This window comes from Bombus terrestris, chromosome 4 (genome assembly GCF_910591885.1).
Source record: "Bombus terrestris chromosome 4, iyBomTerr1.2, whole genome shotgun sequence".
NCBI classification, from domain to species: Eukaryota; Metazoa; Arthropoda; class Insecta; order Hymenoptera; family Apidae; genus Bombus; species Bombus terrestris.
Genome location: NC_063272.1, coordinates 10,484,667 through 10,503,747, shown reverse-complemented (window position 1 = coordinate 10,503,747; position 19,081 = coordinate 10,484,667). Strand labels below are relative to the sequence as shown.

Below are 19,081 nucleotides of genomic sequence, written 5' to 3'. Positions count from 1 at the left end.
ATCTCTGATAAAATAATCTGACAAATAATTTAAAAAGAAATTAAGTCTCTCTTTGAAAGCAGTTTAAATTATTAATTAAGTAGTAATTAAAATTAAGCAGTTTAAATATTATCAGTGGAACGTGATCGTTGGTTTGCTGGATCACAAAATAATAAGTTGCGAATTATTACGAAAAGAAAAAAGATCGATTAAAAATGCCATCGACTCGCAACTAAAGCCAAAGTAAAATTATAACGACGCTATTTTCAAACGAATTAAATGAAAAAGAAAAGATCGCTTTGATAAACGCAAAGTTACGATTCCCACTTTTAATTGACCATCGATGATTCGAAGTTCGTCTTTGATGTAAACGGAAACATAGAGGAGAAAAAGATGAATAGCGAATTAATTGAAATTCTCTGATGCAATAACAAATTAGTTCGTTGATTAAATTTAGGTCAATCGATCTGGCGTCCAAGCACGATATAATTGGTCTGAAACGGGTTTTAAAATGTTTGCACGTAAATGAATGGCAATTACTATACTTTTATGAAAGCGTGGCAATCGAATAAAACTTCTTCTTCTGTTTTCTTCCAGGCGGAGGAGTTAAACACCATTGTCGGCAATGCTTTTCGTATGGCATACGTGGCGCAGCTTCAGCGCCAACCGATCCTTCAAGATGTGATCTCACCGCAATCATCACCACCCTACCGAAAGGACAAACAAGAGAATCGATCTTCGTGGGTATGTACATATTTTGTCTCGCATCCGTGTCAATGATGTCGCTTTCTCTTAATTTTAACGGAGAAAATTGTATGACTTGTAAATTCTCAGACGATATACACGCGTACTTGATATTTTCTTTATGAAACAGCAAGACTTTGTTGATCTCAATAAAAATCAGCGAATTAAGTTGTCAATTTGGAATAAAATAAGGAAGAAGTTTTAATGTAAATTACGAATACGATATTTATATAAAATGTTTACATTATTAATAAATGCCTATAAGTATGAATTTTTCTGTACATAAAAATTTGCAAATTTGTCGTGATTTTAAAACTCTGTGATAATAATAATAAAACAATATTTTCTACACGCGATAAATTACTATCAACAGGAAACAAATAAGTTATCGTTTCTCTTACAATGTAAAGATCCGGCATATCCTGTAAATGAAAGTAAAAATGAAAATGAAAATGAAAAATGAAAAAACGGAGCAATTTATCAGGGATCGAATATACTTAAAAATAACTAACAAGTAGAAGGTCTCAAATTTGATGATTGTCACTTGTACCTTTAAATTTTGAAGAAGAACTTTATTTTATCCATTACCTCTAATAGTAGGAACACACTTTTCGCGCTACGTTTAATTTAATTTACTACATTACAATTAGGCCCAGTTATAAATATAAAAATATGTATATTTATCGTTTAGTTCGATAGTCTGCTAAAGTACATTGTTGCTAGAACACGGTATTAAGTTTGGAGGGTTAATGAAACTTTTAAGTAATGCAATAAACTTTTGTTCCATTACAAGTCACTACTATACATAAAAATGCAAATAGTTGAGCGTTTTTCAGCTACTTGATTTTTGAAATTTGGAGTCTTTTTATGTGACTTAGATATAAATTATATTGTTCAATATTTGAAATTTTCATAATATTACATATAATATCACGATATTAACATAATTCGAATTTTAAACATAATATTTTCTTACGATTAAAAGCATCAAACAGGAAAAATAAATATCGAGATATAGAATCATCTAAAACGTATAATGCGTATAATTGAAATGTTCAATTCGCCAGTTGGCGCATAAATTTTAAAATCGTTATTAAAAAAGAAACTTTAAAAATATAAGAGTTTATATTTCATATTTTGTGTAAAAACTGGTTAAGATGTGGATAGATGTTACTTGTCGAATATTTCTACAGAGAAGAAACTCGATTAACGCTGACTAACTTTCTGTCGAATTTTATCAACAACCGCAGCAAATAACGAAAAAGGAAAGGAAAGAGATCGTCTTCCCAGTGACATACGTTTAAAACGTCTGTAAATAAAGCGACATAACTTCCAAAAGCTCAGTACCAAGTAGCTCAGCAATTTACGAATCTCCGCTTTTACATTAAAGTAAATTTGTAACAGTAAACAGGAAGGAACCTGCTGCGTAAAGTTTGTCGCCAATGAAGCTACCTAAAAGTTTCATTAAAACCAGCACCTCTCTCTCCTCCCTCTGAAAATACTAAAGAGCCTGTACGAAAAATTAAGAAAATTGCTCATCAAATTTACGAACAAGATAATTTTCGTCTCGTGTACTTTCGAATGTAAGAAAAAGTCAGTCAGAATGATATCTGACGTAGTCTCACGGGAGCATCAGTCTCCAGTAGAGGTGTCCCATTTACAGGCCACGTTAATTATAAATTCGACCCAAGTCTCTCGGCTCCATCGTGTTTCCAAGTAAACGGTCAGTCCGTCGCGGTATGTCCGCTGGTTCTCCCTACGCAATCGTCCTGGGAATCGTAAGATTCTATCGATAAACTATTTATTAGTTTTCAAGTTACGTCACCAGGCGAATTCGAGACCCCTGCACGATTCCCGTATCAAAATTCGCAAGTGAAACTTCGTAGCTGCCCGCTATATATCTGACGTTTACTGTCTGACAGGTTAAACATTCGACACGATTCCACTGCCTTCGTTCTATTTCTTGTAGCTTCTTGGTTACTGATTTTCTAGTGAGACCTATTTCCACGATATTTGCCGGATGAAAACGTTAAATGCGAAATGTTAAGTGGTTTGCATATTTAACGTGTGACTTATAGCTTGTTCGATATTTCGGTTTAAGCGGTCAGAATATTTGCGCGACAAAATTTCTATCGCTTCGATATTCAATATTCAGCTACTTTGATCTAGCAAGAAACTCAGAAATTGTGCGACTATAAGTGATCACTGTCGTTTGCATTATGTGACGTCTGTCGCGTGACCATTTCCATTGGCATATCGAATTTTTGTTTTTATATATTCGAAATAAATCTGTTCTTTATCCTTTGAGGCGAGATCAGTCGTCGAACGATTTTGAGCACTCGCATTTTTCAGGAAGAAAATAAAATAGAAATATATAGGATAGAATTGATAGAACTGGCCGATAAAATTGATATTTCTAAAACTTGAAACCTTCTCGCTCGCCTTAAATGTACTTGCAGAGTTTAAGTCGTGCTAAGTGTAAAATAGCAGCGTGAAGGATATTTATTGCATACTATGTTCGGTCTCTGGACGAGCATTAACGCCGCTGGCTCGAAGTGTTGCCATAGCAAAAAGATGCCAGGCATACGAGCGATCGCAAGTTCGTTAGGAGTTTAACGATCAGTTTCTTTTTGTCGCAGAACAAATCGCTGGCTGGCGACAGCTCGATCGCCGGCGCGGGAGGTGTTTGCAGGAATTCGTCTTCGAATTCGTGGCTAAAAAGTCGGACGTCGCCCACGTCCAGAACTGGAAGCGGCTCGTCTGCGGCGGACATGAACGTACAGCTCGGCAGCGCCGGCTCGCCCACGCTGCGACTCGCTAGCGTGAAGGTGAGCTCACGCGTTCATTCTCTTCCCCTAGTACTTTCGCTCAATGGGTTTTTCAACGCGCGACGTTATTTCACGCCGCTATTCGCCACGGATTTTGAGTCAGACTCACGCTGCCGCCCATAAGCATGTACAGGCCAATACCTGACATATTTGCTGGAAATAGAACGTTTTTCGCTATATAACAATAAAATTTTATATCGTCTAACAAGAAGTGATTTTTCACGGAAAAAAGGTAAATCGAAGACGAGGAACAACATTTTATAAAATAAGGTATAATTCTTTTTTGACTCATAGCGAATATGTGTATAATGATACATACGCTTAATTTTCAATTACATTGCAACTTGATAGGTTTTAGTAAACACGTCCCTTTTTATAGAATCTACTATCTTATCGGTATAGTAAGTTAAATATTGGATAAAATAAAAGATTTAACCAAGGGACATGTAGATAATTATCTGGATCGTGGTGTATTAAATTATTACTTGGAAGCTAAGTGCACGATCGATATATTTTCAAAATCGACTTTCCTGAAGGCGAACTTTCGCTTGAAAAATTGTACCGTGTAACATAAGTAAAGTAACTTTATTTACATTAAAAACGATTCTTTACGAGGAATATAATCCTGTCTCCGCTCTCTGTGAACAAAAATCGTGTAACAGCAAGTTATCGTTATCACTCTCGATCCTTTCACAGCGCGATAAAACGAAGAATTCAGAACAAACTATTTAGAAAGTTGTTGTTTCTTGTCCTCGATATATCTTGTATTTTTGACACCAGATACAAAAAGTATCGTACGTACTTTTAGCTTTTCGCGAACAATAATCTCAGATAACATCGCGTTATGCACATGCACAGCAACACGTAAGATACGAAATCTGCGCTACAATCGACGGTTTATTCGAACCTGTCTCGCTATGAAAGAGTTAACAACGAAGAGATTAGAGAAAATCGAACACGTCCTTGTACTTGTAGCAGTTTCTATCGAGATTCTCTTGTTCTCTATAACCAACGCCGTTAAATCGTACTGCGAACATTAATCGACTTTTTCTTCGCACCAAACCAGACACCGAACTCGATCCCGGGTCTACGGCCGACGCACAACTTTACGAACGTCCTCGGCCCTATTACGAACGAGGATGAGCCAAAGAGTATCTCTCAGCAGAGCACACCGAGCAGCGATGAGAGCAACTCACCGACGGAACTAAACTCGTACAAGAGACTAACGGACAAGCCACCTCTGATAAAGCGGCTGGCGATGGGTTTGACAGGTGGACGTGACGTTCTTGGACTGAACGGTGAGGATGACAGCTGCCCCCTCGTCAGTGGTAGCAGCACACCGACGAGCCCATCAAACAGGCCGCATTCTGGGGGTTATATAAACGAGGCGATCATCGACTCTGAGGGTACGAGACCAACCTACAACAAGATACCCCCGTCTGAGAGCCTGGATAATACTATCAACGCGTCTATTACCGCGAAAAACTTCAACATTGAGAACAACAGGTAATCTCGTAAGAGGAACTATCTTATAGTTAGATCCGTAGCTCTTAATTCCTAAGTAACAATTCGACCGATCTCACGATTTTGATGAAACTTTGCGCAAGCGTTCGTCAGACTCAGACTAAGAATTTAGCGGCAATTTGTTCGTGGCCAGTTTTTAGTTTAAAGGGAGACATCATCTCCTTTTATCGGAGTCAGTCGTTCGATGCAAGCGTTTGTAAGTCGTAAACGAGAAAAGATACGAAAGAGAATCGAGAACAAGTAATGTCACACGGAGAAGCATTTTATCGTACATAAATTTGTTTTCAATTGTTTCGCTGTTATTGGCGTTTGATCGGAGGATAGGGGTCGTTTCCTATGTCTATTCTTGCTTTCAACGATTCGTGATAGTAAGTACGTTACATTCGAATTACTACATTTGCAGGATAGGACACAATTCTCCGAGCTCTGGCACAGAAACAGAATTCAAATCGAAGAGAAGATCTCAGATCAGCACTTCGAGCAGTTCGGTACCCGCTGATGGAAGCACGCACGGTTCCACACCGACCCCACCACCTCTTCCTGAAAGAACGGATAGTCTCAATAATCGCAGTGAAGAAGCTGAACTGCGCAAAGCTCCCTGGTTCCAGGCTGGAATACCAAGGTACTTGATTCATACGCTAGACAATAGTAGGAATATCATTCTCGAGATCTTTCCAGGGAATTATGGCTTTATTAAGATAATCGATGTACGTATGCGACAGTAAACAAGACGTCTCACTTATACAAACATTTTTGATACAATATATTAGAAACATTATACGAAAGTATGAAAGGACAACAATATTAATTTTAATATTTAATTATTATACGATCTATATGTTCGTTATTTGATACGTAGATATTCGAGTATTCAGACGCATATATTTTTTAACTCGATTGGATCTACTATCGTTTTGTGTTCTCGTATGATACGCCTAGCATGGTTAATAGGAAGTCGTAGTTGGTGTCTCGTAGTAATTGTTATTTCTACTACTTATTTATACAAATTTGCATTTTCACGGTGTCGTGGTCATTTATGATTCCAGGGAAATAACGCTGGAAGTGTTGAGCCAAGAGCCGGAAGGAGCCTTCATGGTGAGAGAGAGCACCAGTAAACCCGGATGTTATGCCCTTTCGCTTCGAGTGCCGCGCGAATTCCAACCAAGCGGAATAGCCCATTATCTCATAATGCGCACGAACAAAGGCTACAAAATCAAGGTAAATCTCTCCTCGAGTCATCACGAGGGACGGTCTTTCTCGTGAATGTCTTTAGCCGTCTACGAAACGTCTGCGCTTAAATACAGTAATTAACACTTTCGCCGTGACAGTTTAAATTCGTTTTATCTACAATTATAATTCATTTCGCCACACACGAGGCAAGCACGATCTGCCAATTAAACGCCGCGTAAAAGAAAGACAACTGAAACGAAGTTTAGCAATTTAATTTGTACAGTAAGCTTCGTTAAGTGAATGATACGACACGATATAAGCACCTCTGACCTACTCAAACTTGTAAGTTTTTAAGCAAGTCAAACTAAAAGGTACTTGCAACAGATATATATATATCTAAAAACAAATACAAGTATGTACGTCTAAAGATCGCCACTCGTTCAATATCATCACTCTATTCAATGCAAAGAAGAATTTTATTGAATCTAATTTTACTTAATCGACTTTGTTGCGTGTATTTATTATAGAGATACAAAATATGATCTTTTACAACCATCGAGTTTTGTTTTATTCTTTTAGAGAGAATAGGGTTCATAAGAGAAAGCAAAAATTGTTTGAAACTATTGAAACTATTAAAACTTCCTATAAGAAACGAAATTGTTTGTTTGTCACAAAAGGGAAGAGACTATGAAAATTCTATGCCGATTTTTCCCAGGATGCAAATTATTCGTATCGTGATCAAATTAATAGTTACGTTAAATTTGCTAATAACAGGAAACTCGCTATTTCTATTCTTCGGTTTTAGTACATATGGTGTACGTACATACTTGAACATGCATAAACTTACTTTCTTAACTTCGTTTATTGCAAGATGATAGAATTCATCGCAAACCTATACGCGTAGTCTTTGGAAATAAAGCGTTCTTTTTTTGGAATGTACAACGAATAAAACGAAGGGACACCGTTAAAGAAGAATTCGCAACTGTGCTGCTTTGTACGCAGAAGTTAATCATCACAGAGTAATATCGCGTTTGGACCGAAGCTTTCAGTTCTGAAATATTATAATGGAGACATTGTGCAAGTACAAAGCGACTCTGGTTGCGTATTTTGCCATTTGGCTACGCGTATTTAAATGTACGGACTTCCCTTGTAGGATAAATTAAATGGGTCCGCGGACTTTGATAATCTCCGAAACGAGTATAAATGAGTTTTGTTGGATGTACCGTAGGGAAATCAAAACTCATCCCTACTCTTTCATCTGGAATTGCATTGCCGTAGCAACACGCGATGAGATTCGAATATGTACGGCGGATGATAATTTTGACGTACAATGTTTCTCATTGATTTGCTTCGTAGACGAATAATATAATATATTAAACACAGTCGATTTATGCAATTGAATTATACCTACACCATAGATATATTTTCAGTAATTATCCGCGCCTATGTATACGATATTAAATCATGCTGTTGTTCATATCGCATAATATCAAATTATCGTAACGATCGTAATTTTGTAGACACTTCCGATGACTTAACAAGAAGAACGATACGAATGTAAAGTTAAGATCATTACACAGGTAACAAAGTGCGCTATCGAAACACTTTTGGAGCTTATTAAAACAGCATGTTTAAGTATAGTGACATCGAGAGAAATTCAGCTGATATCAGATGAAGTTGCTTTTCTTCGGAAACTTATTCAGAGAATTATTGTTAAATGCAATAATTTACAGAGCAGTTTAAACATTCATTAAGCGCTCCATAAAAAATTTGTATAATCGTTTTGTTAATATAAAACGTGTTCGAAATATCGTCACATATAGAGTTACGCTGCTTGAATTAACGATTGTAAAATTATATTTGTTTGGACTAATTAATACACACTTTTGCAAATGTTATATCCGTTTTTAATTTTCCATACATCAAAACAATATGCTATTTTCATTTACAAAATCATTTTAATCACGCCGATAACAAACAAAATAGTATCAATGGTAGGATAAAAATCGTGACATTGTACGTAAGCATGAATAGATTCAAAAATAATAGATCCACATGAAATCGAGATTTATAAAATTTATATACCTCTGCTATACATATGCTGTACATCGCTGGCGGATTCTTCAAAAGCTGTACTCTACACTTTCGATTTATTTCTTTCTTTTTTCAATTATCATTAACCAAAAGATATCTTCATCCTTTTTGAAAAATCTCCTTTCCCAATCGTAAAATCAAAATATGAATAATCTAATATCCAGAATGAATAATAACTGTACGCACCGTCCTTCTGTTTGTTGCAGGGCTTCACAAAGGAATTCACAACTCTGACCGCCCTAATTACTCATCACTCGGTGATGCCAGAATTACTGCCGTGCCCGTTGTCATTAAGTCGATACAACCCTAGCTTTGTGAAAAGCGATTCCAACAAAGACTTCGCGGACATCGATTCAGACCCCGATTACAATACCTTAGCCGATTTCCGTAAAATGATGGCTGACCTGAACGTCTAGAAAAAGCTGGCAATCAGGACGATCTGGTAAAATCGATGCTTTCACCGACGCTCTTCGAACCGAACGATTAAAGCGAATTCGTTCAGACTACGAGAAATTGAAACGCGTTTCACGATACAATCGTGTACGAGATCACGTAAATGCGGGTACAGGCACGAAGAGTTCGTGAAATCATTGAAACGTGTTTTTATCTTGAATTTCATATCGTCCTCGGTCGATCATGTTCGTCGATTAATAAAGAAATTTCTTGATCGCGTAACGAGCTAATTTGCTGCAACGATTCATCGCATACTCGAGAATGAAATGCGTCGCACGTTCGAATGATTCTGTACGTTGCCGCGGTGATATGTATTTCATAAGTCATCGATAACGATAGGAAACATAGCGTAAGTAATTTAACGACCGCCGCTATTCATGGAAATAACAGCGAATCAAAAGTCGGAGGACGCATAGCAGGGAAACTGATTCCTTATTTTATAGATCGAGTCGCAGGGTTCGCGTTAAATCGACGAGAAACTATCGATATCCATTTCACTGAATTAATTCGTTAACAGTCCACGAGGATCGCTCGACGCGTGCCGATACGCCTTGACGCTGACTCTGCGATAGAAAATTTCGAATGACAACTAGTTTACAGCATTTTCGATGAGCTAGTTTATTGTAGAATTTGGATGGAATAAAAGTTATCACAAAAAATGAGATAAGTATATTTTTTAATGTTACTGCGAATGTCTCTTGAATGGTTTTCTCGTTCCGGACGAATGTGTGAAATCTTATACTGTTGAATTTAGTTTAGAAATCGAAGGTTATTTGACAGCGTTGCATTACCCGACAACAATCGTCAAAGCAGAAGCAAAAGAAAAAAAAAATGATAAAATTTACTAATAAAATATTATCAGAGGAGTTCAACATATTTAGCAGATCGATGTACGTGACTTTGAACAGGACGACAATGCAATGAGATTTTTCGTAATTTTCGATCGATTGAAAGGAGGATTATTAAAATCCTTCGAGGATTCTACCATTAGAATTTCACGCGGCTAAATAGTGTTTTACAAAATTAATGTAAATGTGTTTATATGTATATAAATTATAATTATTGTTATACGATACTACTCATATTTAATTAAATGACATTGACGGCATCGTTAGGAGGAACTATACCCATGAGACAGTGACAACAGGAAGCGTAGAATACCATGGAATTTTGAAGCCGACGAAAGAAATAATTTTACACTGATAATTTAATTGCTCGACTAACCTAGTCTTGTACAGAATTTATGCGCGCATAGTTGATATTAAAAAAAGAGAAGAAGGAAAGAATAAGCAACTGTATAATCATATGTGCGTATTAATTAACATACAATCGATAAACGAGAAAAATCGGAGACTATGTGCCGCTTTTTATACGCCCAAGGACATGAAATTTTAAGAATACAATTCGATAGAAATCTTGCTTCATCGTTTTTTCGATATACGAAATGACAAGGAATGATAAATTAAAATTTAGATAACTATCATCGAATTCATCGAATAATATGAACGCGTTAGATCAGATTTTAGAAAACGGCAGACTGTCGTTGATTTATCCTACAAAGTAACGCGAATGAGACACATGATAACTGACAAATAATAAAATAGTATTTTAATAAGGAGTTTACCCACGTTCAAATATCTGGTATTAAATTAAACACAATACCCAATCCCTACAATGCTAGAGCATTTACGTATAAAATCGATAAATGTGTCTTGTATTCATTTATTTAAACCGTATCAACACGAAAATGTAACATCTACAATGCGGACTTGAAAATATAAGATAAGCAAAAATACGAAGACTAAAATCACTTACTTAGCCATCTTTGACAAAAACATGAAATAAGACTTCAGCATGATTTTTAGCTAGTTTGTGAACGTTCACCGTACTTCGACATTGAAAAGAAGGTATAGAATGATCTGCGTATTGCCAAATTGATAAACATTTATTAAGATAAATGCGCAAAGAAAATAGAAGGAAATTAATAAATCGTTGTAAGCTACGCTAAGCAAGACATTAATCACTGCTTGAAGTTTGTAACGTTTTACGAATTATTATAGCAATGCGTTGTATAATTTCAATAAAATTATTTATTACAATAAATATTAGACATTATAGTCAATATTTTAGTCCATAATGTGTATCCATAAAAATATTATCCATTGTCGAAAACATTACGTGGTATATGAAATACCTGTTTCTTTAAACATTAAATTTCATATCGAATATGATTTAGCATCACAAGGTAATATTTCTTATAAGAATAACAGAAAATTGGATCATGTAATTCTTTATTTTGAAATTTAGGAAATTAGTATTAAACGAATGTAGCGTATACAGGATGATTTTCTTGTTAGTTAACTCAAAGGAAATGTAATAACGCTCTGTTTATATATATATCAAGTAATAATATGTCCTCAGAATCTGATATCAGTCCTGTGTTAGGACGAAAACAACTATGTGTGTATTATTAGTCGCATCGCCTTTGAATCAACTAGAGAATTACCCCGTATAACAACAAATTCATAAATTTTAACATTTGCTTTAAAATAAAAAATAAGTTTTGTCTTGATAAACAAATATGCATAAGCAGTATAAAATTAATCTTGAACAGATATTTCATGTTCATCAAACGTTATAATTTACTATGATCGGTATATCCAAAAAATAAATTTATACATTTAGATGAAATGCTGGCATACCTTGTTTATAACATTACGTAAATTACCGTTTATATTGAATTTTGTAAAATTATACAAATTATAATACAATGTGGTAAACTCCATTTTGTCTTTATTTTTAACCCTTTGCGGACGGAACGGTTCAAAGTCAACCGTACCGTGGGGCCGAAATGCTGTCGCGATAGTCATTTAAAATTGCCACGCACATTTCTGCTTAGGCGCGCTTTTCGTTTATAGATGTTAAATTCTAGACATATGTACATGCACAAATTCTCCACAGGATAAATAAAATGATACACATATGAGTCTTTCGGTTCTATCAATTATTTTCGCCAAATGCATATATGTTCCTCGACCAAATTGATGGCTTACGCAGAACGCATATATGCGGCGGTAGTCCGCAAAGGACTAATCAGCATAAAAATTTATAATACTATAATACATAATTGTGTATTATATTTCTTGTTGAACAACATTCTTACTTCTTTCCGAAACAAAAGGTACCGCACCCCTTTTAGAATGAGCTCGTCTATTAGCCTCCCTGAAATAAAGTAAATAAATTATAGCAAAAATATTTCATACTTTAAATATTTCAGATCTCTTTTGAAGTAATAGTACACACTTTCGTTTACTTTTCTGGCGAATTGTACGTAATTCAGCCTTTGCATTGTAAACATGTTTTGGAACCTGTCTATGTCGAGAAATTCGCTTAACTTGGGGATGTGCAGAAAACTTCTCTTTCAAAGCTTCGCTGTAATTTAATGCTGTTCTTTCTCTAGGTCTCAACTGCAATTATACATTTTATTATCTTTAATGCGTAAAATAGTAAAAGGAAGAAATACAAAATATAATTGGAATAATTACATACCACACCCAATTTTTCTGATGCCTTTGCTTTCCATACACGAATATTCATTTCGTCACTACCACTAACAATATATTTATTGTCAAGAGACCAGGCCATGCATGTTAATCTTTGCATGCGTTTTGTATGGTAAACTTCTCGAGAACGACCTTTGTTTACCTCAAAAATGCGAATAGATCTATCGTAACTACCAGACACAAATTCTTTACCAGTCGGCGAGTAATCCACATCAATTACAGCCTGTACATGGTCCATATGCACATTTACTGGTGTTCTCAACTTACGAATGTCATAAGTATATAAACTAAATAAGAAAACATGTTACAGTCAATTTCTCTATATAATCTTTGATATCAAATAACACGATATATCGTCTTCCTCAAACTTACTTATAATCTTCATTAGCACATGTAAAAGTAACAGCCTCCATAGGGTTCCAAGACAATTTATTAGTTCTTAACCTCATATATACTTTTCGCAATGGTCCTGTTTCTCTGGCATCGTACAGAATTATACTACGGTCACTTGCACAAGCAGCTGCAAAATTCATATGTACTTATAATGTTGAAATATGATCCTCATTAGGTACAATAATCGATAATTTTATACCAAATAAATTGGACTGCACAGGATTATATTTAATATCGTACAAACTATCAACACCCCATTTAAATGTACGAATTGGTTCATTCCTTGTTTCTTCCCATAAATGGCATACTTCGCCACATGTTACAAATATTGGCTGACTTCGGTGATGAGAGATTCCACTTATTATAGTCTATAAAATATTCATATATTTTGAATCAATATAATAAAATAATATTTATTTTTTTGTTCTTTAATATTTAATATCCTACTTTACTAATAACTGTATTTAGTGGTTCTTCCTCGCCGAATGATGATTTTTCTGATTTCCATGTTTTAATAGTCTTATCATCACCAACAGAGATAAAGTTTTTGCCACTTAGGCTAAATACAATTCCCCGTATTATGCCATCATGTGCCAAAATGTTACGTGTACATGTTTTATGTATAAGATTCCATACTCTTATTTCTCCATCAAAAGCTCCACTAAGTAGAATAGACAACTGAGAAGGATGTTTACATAAGCAAGACACACCATCTTTATGTCCTTCTAAACATCCTACAAAAGGTTTTGCAAATACTTTTTCTAACTTTACTGCATTTAAAGCTCTGGTATACTCTCTTGCTGCTTCAAAAGGATGTAATGCCGGATCATAATTCCTAGGCACTACAAACAAAAAATGTACAAAATTAGTTAATAATCCATTTGAATAAAATATTATAAATGTTGCATTATACGATAAGAAATGTGGAAATATTTATAAAGAAAGTTAACTTTATAATTATTTGTTATTTCAAACAATATGTATGTTAAAATAAAACTAACCTTTGTAAATATCACGTTTCGTTTCTCTTAAATATTCATCTGGATTTCTTGTCAGAATTTTCACTTTCATTTTGCAAGTAATTTAATTCAATAAAATTTCTATCAACGTATATTCTTTTAGTAAAATACGTTACACATACATTAAACATGTGCGATAAATGTTTAGCACTTGTACTCTTGTAGATTGTAATCAGGGAGTTATAAGTTTTAAACTATGGATACATAGAATAAAAATTAAATTCCTAGAAGTTTTAGAAATATTCAATAATTATTCAATAAAGTATTCAATCAAATATCTGCTATGTCTAAAATAATAAAAATCGGTATTCATTATTCTTTTTCTGTGATTTTCAATTTTTATATATAGGTTTTGATTTGTAGGATTCAAAAATGCAAGTTATAAGTTATGGAATCTAGTGGTTCAAAAATTATGGCTATATAAAACGAAGCATTTTTAGGGTTTTTTACACTTTACTTTGGTACCATATTGCCTTCTATTCATACTTCGTCCAATGAATAGATTGCACAAACGACATCTGATTGGTCCGCACAGGCGAGCTCTCATATTCATTCATGCACTCTCAACTTTCATTCACCTTATTTAAAAACGTAATGTCTTCGCATCGTTTCTATCAACGATACTATCAAATCAATATTCTTATAGCAGCAAAAATGTCGCCACGAAAATTCACACAATCGGCAACTTCATTGTCATGGAAGCGACCTTTTCCCTCATTCAGTCCATAACTGATTGCCAATTGGTTTCTATTCTTTGAATACATATTATCAGGAGCTATAGTTAAATTCGTGCAAAATTAGTTTGTACTAACGTTTGTTAACGAAAAATAAATCTTGACTTAAATCAAAACCAATCTCGGGTTTAGTTACAAATCCCACACTGTGATTGATTGTTCTATGTACCTTCACGGAATGAAAAGAAATAAAAAATGAAACAGAAAAGGCTACAAAAAAGCAATAAAGAAAATAAAACGAAAAGAAACGTAGCGATAAAAAAAAAAGCACAAATGAATCTTCCGAACGCATTAGAAAAACTATTATTTGCAGGCCTTGTGGCATTGAGTCAGGGTGAAAGACCAAATATGCAAATTATATATATAACATATAAAAATGCATTTGACTTAACCCGCCAAAGTGACTGCCACTTACGTGCAATCAGTGACTCCATGGACACCATTCATTGAATGGAGGTAATATGGCATCAAAATAACTTGTAAAATACCCTAAAAATGCCCTGTTTTACATAATCATAACTTTTGAACCACTGAGTTCCGCAACTTAAAACTTACATTTTCGAATTCTACGAATCGGAAACTATAAAATTGCAAATAAAATAATCAATAATTTTCGGTCCCTTGAAATAAAGATCAGCCTATTTTTTCCAAACTAATTAACTAAAAGAGAATGGAATTATTTATACGTATACTTATCTTGATATGGGGAATAATTATTTTCTATTTTCCTTTATTTACCAAATCATTACACCTTTCCATAAATAATATATAATAAAGGTTTCGAATATGTTTTTGTTAATTCCGATTAAAAGTTTAAACATAAAAATTATTTGTATTAAATACATGCGTATACGATATGCATACATATCTTAACAGTTCGTATATATGTGTGTGTTCCTATATCCATGATATCCCTACTGTGTTTAAGTTAGTAGTACCTAAACGATTAACAGAAAGAAGTGGTCAGCTCATGAACATAAATCATTAAAAGTAAGTTAGGTGATCAATTTTTCTGGACTGTGATAGTCAGTAAATTAAAAAATTACATAAACAAATAAATTGAGTTAATTGCTACGTAGAATGATATAAGATAACAAAATACAAATATTCAATTAATTAATTTTGTAACATAATTAAGCAAGGTCAAAATGTTACTTTTGAAATATAGTTAGTCTGTTTTAAAATACAATTTATTAATAGATATGTAACCTATAAAAATTACGTGAAAGAAGATGCACAAGTATTTAAAATACATTTATAAAACATATTTTGAAGTATTCTTGATTTTCTAAATCCCTAATAAATTTCGTAATATACAATAAACAATTTTTTTTTTAAATTAACGGAATGTGTGAAAATATAAATATTATGTTAAGTTAGTACTTGAATAGTATTTTTTTGCATTTACACATTGTAATGTTTACACTTCGGTATATTTATATTTAATTAATTAAATTTATGAATATATGTTATGGTTTTATGAATTAAAGGTGTAATATTTAATATAAATAAACTACAAATAGTATTTATTGTTGTAGAATGTTCTGTACAAGATTGATCAGGCAATTTAAATTATTAAGAATAAGGCAATTACATTCGACTTTTGTAAGAAATGAAAATAAATCTGTTAGTGAGAAATCTAAAACTACTGAAACGTCGCAATCTACAGGTCAGAAGGAACAAGTTGATTTTGTAAGAGGTATATCATTCATATTTTTAACTTTAATGTTCTTAGTTTTATCCAAAATATATGTCCAAAATATATGAACAATTGTGTCACTTTAGGACCACCTATGGTTGCTCTATCTAATATTGATAAAAGAATATTAGTTTGGGTCAAACGGTATCCTAGTCTGGATCAAGTTCCAGATTATGTCTCGTAAGTTAGTTGAAAACAAACTTCTATTAAAATAAGAATTACAAGTACCAGAAGATAAAAATAAATTCCATTTCTTGATGCAATATAAAAAATAATTTCATTTGCTTAAATATTATATATATTAAATATTTTGTGTTTTGATTACTTTACTAGTTATCAATGTATCCAGCATGCACATACTAAGGCAAGAATTCGTATATGCTTTTTTATGATGTTTCTTGCAATAATTATCTGTATCTCAGCTGTAATGATTGGAAAAAAAGATGTTGCAGCTGGAAAAAATATAGCAACAGAAAGGATGAAATGGTATATGGAAGTAAAAGAAAAAGGTAGAAAAGAAGCAGCTGAAAATGCTGAGAGAGCACAATAATGTTTTACCTACCTTTAATAATAAATATACCTTAGTTATATATGTATATATGAAAAAAGTATCTTTTTTGTAGTATTTAAATTCATGTTCAAAATATTTTTTTGATTTGCCCTTTTTCTTTGTTACTATTTTGCTGTATTAATTAATATGATTATTGATCTATGAAATATCGTTTGAGATGTCTAAGTTATTGCATATTACTTTAATAATTCAAGAAATATATTTTTGTAACAGATATAAATGAGATTAGTTTTAAAATGTTGGTAAACTAATACTCAATAGTCAGTGATAATGATAATATGTGATAAAATAAACATTGATAATAAACACTAATAAATAAAGAAATAAATGTAAAGATGCCTCAAGGTTTTTCTATTATACCCGACATATGTATATATCCTACATTTAACCTACATTTAATTTATTAATAAATAATATTAAAAAAATAACAAGATATACTTATAGTTATTACTATTGTAAACCTCTTCTGTTTATTATTGCATAAATGCAGTAACTAAATATATTTACAACATTTCAATATATTTGTAGTTAAATTTACAATCATATAAAAAGGTGATGATCAAAGTATTTTCAAAATTAATAACAATATTAAATTTCTATATCAGTCGGTGGCTTATAAAAACCACGACATTTCTGATAATAAGTCTCAACTGTATGGTCTTTTACAACTTCTTCTATGTTTAATTCTGATTGCAGTAAACGTAAAGTATTTTGTTCTTTTCTTAATGCTTTTAGAAGTTGAGGACTATCATTGCCATTATCTCTTTCAGCTTTTAATTGGTTCACTTTTTCCTTGGATGCATTTAAACACCTTGTAATAGCTAATTCCCTTGATTTATGACCTGTTTGAATTTGTTCATATAAATCTTTACATTTTGCAGTAGGATCACTTTGTCCTTTAAATGATTCTGTTGGAAGTATAGCATTTAGCATATAAATGATTTTGTCATCAAGTTGCCGCATCTTTTTCAATGCATCCTGGAACAAGAACATTCAGTATCTTAAAATAAAAAAAGAGATGAATTTTGAAAAGACACATACAAAAGTAATGCTGCAAAATAATTAATTTCGATATAGGTCCTTTAATCATTTTTTTTATTATCAAGTTTTACATATATAATGTATCAATTATTATTTCACATTAGCTTAGATGCACAAGGATATCTATTTGCTTATTAAGATTTTAAAGTCTGCTTTATAACTTATATATCGAATTGTTTACTTAATTAAATTTAATTGTTTTCATAGAGAATTTTAGAAGGTCTTTCATTTCTTAAATATCATTTACTAGATGAATTATTATGTAAACTACTATATAACCTTAATCACGTTTGCAGTGTATTATCATTTTCCAGAAATTTACATACAATTTAATATATGTAATTAAAACAATTGAAGTACATAATTTGAAATAATACGTTTTACACAATACTTTCATTTACTTAAAAAATACCTGAAACTCTAAAAAGTCGCCGCATCCTACACTCACAGTTGCCATTTTTTCAATATGGAGATCAAACAACGTGGGTACATACGTAAGTATATACTTACTACCGAAACACATTACGATAGGAAGTAACAAACCGATAGTAAGCTAATGTGGTTATTGCATAATATCTTTATGCTTTATCTAATTATTAATATAACAATTAGTTATTTGTTTTTGTATATTTAAGTATTTTAAATAAATTTATATAAAATTTCATATACATGGGGTTTCGTTTAACTGGAAACGGTAAGAGGTCTCACTTTTCATAAAAAGAAATGAAGTTTCCTTGTTAAAAAATCTAAATAAAGATAATATTCTCTATAAAAAAGAGATATTAACTTATTTATATAAAATTATATTAATTTAGCAGATATTTTAATTTTAATTTGTCAAATTTAACGTATGGAAGACAAAAAGAATGTAAACACAAAAATACCGCTTCGTATCTTTCCTTGTCTTTCATACGTTAAATTTGAGAAACTAAAGTTAATATATCTGCTAAAACAATAGTTTTTCGACATAAATAGTTTAATACCTTTTTATAAGGAATGCCGAGATGGTACGATTAATGTTAAAGTATTAAAAAATGTCCGAAATAGTAGTTTGCAATATATGAGGATTGCGAATTCGACCATATTGTTTCCCCTAGAGTTCGATCACGTGGTTTTATTTACCTCTCCTGTTCAGACTCTACTTGCTAGACAGGATATGTAATCTGTCCAATGAGACAAGGCAATAAACTCGAGGCGAGGTAGTGACACTCGAATATTACTAGTCGGCAACCAATAGTTACAGCCGCAGCAATCATATTTTGTTTACGT

General features: G+C 32.8%; 4 protein-coding genes across 14 annotated transcripts in view; 2 read left to right on the top strand and 2 right to left on the bottom strand.

Moving 5' to 3' along the window:
• LOC100646619 (tensin-1) overlaps positions 1-10,914 on the top strand; it is a 278,855-nt gene extending 267,941 nt beyond the window's left edge. For 6 of the 7 annotated variants that reach the window (XM_012308038.3, XM_012308039.3, XM_012308037.3 and 3 more), the window contains 6 exons: positions 577-723; positions 3,363-3,551; positions 4,618-5,057; positions 5,479-5,697; positions 6,122-6,293; positions 8,546-10,914. In XM_012308038.3, the coding sequence (XP_012163428.1) occupies positions 577-723; positions 3,363-3,551; positions 4,618-5,057; positions 5,479-5,697; positions 6,122-6,293; positions 8,546-8,755 (1,377 nt within the window). In that variant the 3' untranslated portion in view covers positions 8,756-10,914. The remainder of the gene's footprint in view (positions 1-576; positions 724-3,362; positions 3,552-4,617; positions 5,058-5,478; positions 5,698-6,121; positions 6,294-8,545) is intronic. The other variant, XM_048404896.1, reaches the window with a different exon arrangement.
• Positions 10,915-11,066: 152 nt separating this feature from the next.
• Positions 11,067-13,961, bottom strand: LOC100646737 (DDB1- and CUL4-associated factor 13). The gene is made up of 7 exons (XM_003394991.4): positions 13,750-13,961; positions 13,196-13,590; positions 12,948-13,116; positions 12,728-12,875; positions 12,342-12,642; positions 12,096-12,259; positions 11,067-12,014 (listed from the first exon to the last, which is right to left on the bottom strand). Exons 1-7 carry the CDS (start codon positions 13,817-13,819, stop codon positions 11,927-11,929), a joined length of 1,335 nt encoding a protein of 444 aa, XP_003395039.2. The 5' UTR covers positions 13,820-13,961; the 3' UTR covers positions 11,067-11,926.
• Positions 13,962-14,604: 643 nt separating this feature from the next.
• Positions 14,605-17,110, top strand: LOC100646860 (protein FAM162B). 2 transcript variants are annotated; one of them, XM_003394992.4, is made up of 4 exons: positions 14,605-14,957; positions 16,040-16,200; positions 16,287-16,380; positions 16,534-17,110. In XM_003394992.4, the coding sequence occupies exons 2-4, from the start codon at positions 16,041-16,043 to the stop codon at positions 16,748-16,750; spliced, it is 471 nt and encodes a 156-aa protein (XP_003395040.2). In that variant the 5' UTR covers positions 14,605-14,957; position 16,040; the 3' UTR covers positions 16,751-17,110. The 2 variants fall into 2 exon arrangements, with proteins under 2 accessions (XP_003395040.2, XP_012163434.2); XM_012308044.3 differs by having other exon boundaries at positions 14,954-15,491.
• Positions 17,111-17,206: 96 nt separating this feature from the next.
• Positions 17,207-18,937, bottom strand: LOC100647095 (protein MIX23). Of its 4 annotated transcripts, XM_048404922.1 has the most exons (3): positions 18,796-18,937; positions 18,225-18,558; positions 17,207-17,749 (listed from the first exon to the last, which is right to left on the bottom strand). In XM_048404922.1, the coding sequence occupies exons 2-3, from the start codon at positions 18,333-18,335 to the stop codon at positions 17,360-17,362; spliced, it is 501 nt and encodes a 166-aa protein (XP_048260879.1). In that variant the 5' UTR covers positions 18,336-18,558; positions 18,796-18,937; the 3' UTR covers positions 17,207-17,359. The 4 variants fall into 4 exon arrangements, with proteins under 4 accessions (XP_048260879.1, XP_020718483.1, XP_020718484.1 ...); XM_020862824.2 differs by lacking the exon at positions 18,225-18,558; XM_020862825.2 differs by lacking the exon at positions 18,796-18,937 and having other exon boundaries at positions 18,092-18,228.
• Positions 18,938-19,081: the final 144 nt, after the last annotated feature.